A 4,561-nucleotide genomic window follows, 5' to 3' on the forward strand; every position below is an offset into this window, starting at 1 on the left:
GAAGGAATATATTAGCACTCAAACTATTTAAAGATTCCATCAGTTTTATGTTCAGAAATATATACCCGTCTTTATAAGTAGTCTGTTTTAAGTTTTATTAAACCTTAGAAAGCCTATGTGGGTCCATTTTTTTCGAACAAGAATCCTTGGACGTTAAAGGCAAACTAGCACTAAAAAGTATATGAAGGGATATCTGAAAATCAGTGAAGCCATCAAGTGTTTGCGAACTTATGGCTTTAGGTAAATATCTGAATATGAAATTAGTTATGTGTCATATCACATTAAAGACAACTCATATATTATGTACTTGTTTAAAAACATTTAAAGTTTTAAATATGTTTCTACAATATAGCCTGAAACAGTATGTACTTCGAATCCTCATCCATAAGAATAACATGTTTATTGCAGTTGCTTATAGCGTAACACAACAAAAGAACAGTTTACAAACACAATGGCTTTATTTTACAATTAAAAAAATACTTCACAATGATAGACCTTTTATTTAAGACTTGCAAACAACCGTCAACGAACTTAAGTGAAAGCTTCAAATGATATTCTTAATCCCCCAAATTACTACAATCATGGTAGGTCGAATCTCACAAACATATTAATTAGGAACATCTGAGTTTTTGTTAAACAATTAAAGGTAATCGCGACATGAGTAGTACATGTATATCAATCATCCATCATAGCACTCGTGTCAGCCTTGTATTATTACAAAACAGCGTGAAGCGCCGACTGACACCTTGTAATGTATTACATGTGATCCATTTGACTCATAGTTAATACCATCTTAGACACGTTGTGTTTGACTTATTGCTGATTCCGTAACGTATGGTTTATAAACTGCAGCTGAGCTGGTGATAGAATCATTGGCTTCATTAGTTACAGTAGCACTCTAGTTCGGTACAGGGACAATCCAAGCCAGGTAAATTCTTTGGTTTTATCAGCCCTGATGATACATACATATTTATACATTGGCTAGTTTTACTGAAATACCGGAATGCAAGACTGTTGTTACTGATATAGCTGTGTTGCATTCAGGAACATGAAATAAATGCAATTAATATTGTTTTGAGAATGCATGTTAAGAATTCTGAACTATACAAAGTATATTTTTCAGACAAAATGAAGATCATATGCCTTTGCATAGCTCTCTTTGGCGCTGCAGCCAATGGTAAGTAAATACTCGCGTATACATATATACATTACAAATATTAACTACATATCTTTATCTGTGCGAATTAATCAACTGCATAATTATATATAAGTACAGTTTGTGTTGCGAGTACAGTTCATGAATATTCTCAAAGATAAGACACTGTGCACAATTCTATTGCAATATCATAACTCTCATCATTCTTTTCCAGCTCAAAGTACTGCACATGCTTATAACAACGTCAACCAGTTTAGTTTCCCTCCAATGAACAGCCATCACAGTCAAGGCAACACTGTATCCACGGCCTATGGTTACCATGGTAACAGTATGTCCACCAACAACGGTAACCAAGGTAATTTTGTTTCCAAAGACAACGGTTACAAAGACAACAAGTGACAGTGGTAGTTGTAGTGGTAGTAATAGTAGTAGTAATGATAGTAGTAGCAGTAGCAGTTAAACGATATAAGGAAAGTAATATTAGCATAAGTAAACGATAACTCACATGAAACATCATTTGCTTGCAGCTCAAGCACCTGCACCAGCTTATCCCACGATGAATACCAACGCTTACCCAATGTCAAACAACTACGCCTACCAAGCGAATGATTACAATGGTTACCAAAGCAACGTCGCATCCACTCAAAATGGTTACCAGAGCAACACCAACAACGTCAACTCTTACATGCTTCCAATGATGATGGGTATGGACCAAGAAAGTCACATGGCAACTCTCGGAATGATGATGAACTCGAGGCAGGGCAACAACATGCTCCCCTTCTACATGATGAACCAAGGGTATGAGAACATGCTGCCCATGATGGCCTTCATGAACCGCGGGAACCAGAGAGGCCAGAGGATGAACCCCTTCATGATGATGACTCTTCATGAAGCGATGAACTAAAGAATTGACTAAACTGTGGTGTAATATTTGAGTGAATGCGAGAGGTTGAATATTTATGTATGTTGGTTAGATGGTATCCCGTGATGCACTCTCAAAGCGTTGATATCACGAACTATTTATTGACTAATTTATGAAACAATAATAATTTATTGAATAAACTTTCTTGAATCATACATGCTATATGTTTCTTCTTTTAAACCTACATACCACACGTGAAGAATTGATGATACCGTTACGTTACATTCGTTCAAACACACTCATTCACTTAATCGGGATCATGAACAACGGCAACAAGAGAGCCTTCCGCATTAACGTGACAATACATTTACAGTGTCGCCGTATTGATGATACTGTTCATTACGTTCATTCCTTATGATTAATTCACAAAGTGGGGGCACATAAAGCGACAAAACCCTTTCCATATCCAAACGAAATCTTTACATAAAGCAGAGTCGAGAACCATTCCGACTAAATCATGAGCATGTGTTTTTGAATCACTCTCAAATAGTAATGATACCGTTCAACAAAGCGATCTTAGCTATGTTTAAGTATGGGAGTTACGATCATCTTACCGCTGAGATCGCTTTGTGGAACCGGGCCCAGGTGAGCGTATCCTGCCCCACCGGTGGCAACCGTCACAAACACATGCAAAGGTAAGTCAATTGTTCATATAAAAACACACGGGAACATATGGCACAAGTCAAAATAGGGAATAGTAATGACAGCAGGTATTGGTGAATAGGATAGCATGACTGTCCTGCTCCACCGGTAGCATCCGCCACTCACACAATTTGCATAAAAAGTAAGTATCTATCGCCTGATGCCGCACAGCAGTACTCCTGACACGCGACGGCAAACTGTAAACAAACCAGACAATCAAGTGGTCGAGAAAATCCTGTGACACGATAGTGCATTTACTCATTTTGTTGAGACTAATAAAAACGGCATGTTCATTTTTGAATTACGTCTGCTGTGTACAAGTGCAAAGATTCTGCTGCTTATGAGTAAAGAAAAACGTTGAAGAAATTAATGGAATCGTTTTGCAACACAGTGGGGACTGTTTTGATGTCTCGGCCCAAACATTTGTTTTGTAGTTGACTCAGCATAGATAAACGCTACTGAGCTTGTGATGAAACTCGGGGACTTCAGTCCACCAGCTGACCCAGTTTAAGTAAACATTAAATGCAAGAAAATTAATTACCCGCCTAGATTCTCAACCGAAACAAATTCACCTGAAGACAAACAAAGGTGTCCTTTGAGGAAGTTACGGCATAAAGGCTGAATGCAGCTGCAGAAAACATCAGTTCGGAAGGTCAAAAGAAGGATTTAAAAAAAACTTCTTCTTCTGGCAAGTCAGCATAAGTCAGGATACATTGTATAAGAATTGTCAAGATATATTAAAGAAACAAAAGCGACAAAACCCTTTCCAGAGTCCATTGTGCGATTCCGTTCGCGAATTTTCCGTTACTTAAGAGGAAATTAATAATGCCATGGATCTAATTAAAACGGGTAAAGCAAAGTGTTGATATGTGATAGAAATGTTAAAAATATCAAAAAAATATTATCATGCAATGTACTCTGGTATCAACACGACAAACTTAAGGAAAAACAAACGGGGTTGCTGTAAATAGAGTTACATCTGTGTTACGTTTGGGAATAGGACATTCAGGCAAGAAGTAGGCACTCCATGTCCTTCGTTTATGCTCCCCTCCTTGCTGACCTGTTTCTTTATGCATAAGAGTCACAATTTCTTCTCGGATTGGCAAAATCAAAACAAGGAAATTGGCCAACAAGTTTAATTATAACTTCAGGGGTATCCATCATCTGATATCGTTCTATAAATAGTCAGTGAAAGGTCAATATTTAGATCTATGCATAAAGATCCAGAGTAACAAAATCTATACACGAGGCTGTGTGACAAGAGGGATGCTTTCAACTTTCCCTTTTTGTCGAGCAATATTCCGGCAGCTCCAGCTTTTAGTGTCTACTTTGGTGTACTTTTGAGGTTCAATCGAGCATACTTTTCCACGAAGATTTCAAAGAGCGCCATACGACTCTTGCTGAGAGTTGTTTGATCTGGGTTACAACAGTCAAGGCCTTAGAAAAGCTTTCAAAACGTTTTATGGTAGACATGTGGAAGATATTTTCCAATTTGACGCATCAGTGAAAAAAATGATGTCCGACCCAATTTTCTGTTTTGACTTTTACCATAATGTCCCCGTGTTTGACAGTTGACTTGCCTTTGCTTGTGTTTGTGACGCGTGCCACCGGTGGGTCAGAATACGCTCACGTTTTCGCGAGCACATGGTATCATCACTATTTGATAGTGATTCATCGACACATTCTCATGATGTAGTACCTGAGATTCATTTGTATACAATGACTTTCAGACCATATCGTTCAGTATTTATACGCGTATGCCCATTACGGAACAATGAAAATTGAAAATGAATATCTCCGTTTATCCCTTCTATTATGACAAAAACAATACCTCTCATCTT

General features: G+C 37.8%; 1 protein-coding gene across 2 annotated transcripts; it reads left to right on the forward strand.

The window, feature by feature from the left end:
- The first annotated feature begins 880 nt into the window (after positions 1-880).
- Positions 881-2,178, forward strand: LOC124143684. 2 transcript variants are annotated; one of them, XM_046512740.2, is made up of 4 exons: positions 881-928; positions 1,124-1,177; positions 1,371-1,511; positions 1,684-2,178. In XM_046512740.2, the coding sequence occupies exons 2-4, from the start codon at positions 1,129-1,131 to the stop codon at positions 2,058-2,060; spliced, it is 567 nt and encodes a 188-aa protein (XP_046368696.2). In that variant the 5' UTR covers positions 881-928; positions 1,124-1,128; the 3' UTR covers positions 2,061-2,178. The 2 variants fall into 2 exon arrangements, with proteins under 2 accessions (XP_046368696.2, XP_046368686.2); XM_046512730.2 differs by lacking the exons at positions 881-928; positions 1,124-1,177 and having other exon boundaries at positions 1,236-1,511.
- The last annotated feature ends 2,383 nt before the right edge of the window (positions 2,179-4,561 follow it).

This window comes from Haliotis rufescens, unplaced genomic scaffold (genome assembly GCF_023055435.1).
Source record: "Haliotis rufescens isolate VD_foot unplaced genomic scaffold, xgHalRufe1.0.p SCAF_2, whole genome shotgun sequence".
Lineage (NCBI taxonomy): Eukaryota > Metazoa > Mollusca > Gastropoda > Lepetellida > Haliotidae > Haliotis > Haliotis rufescens.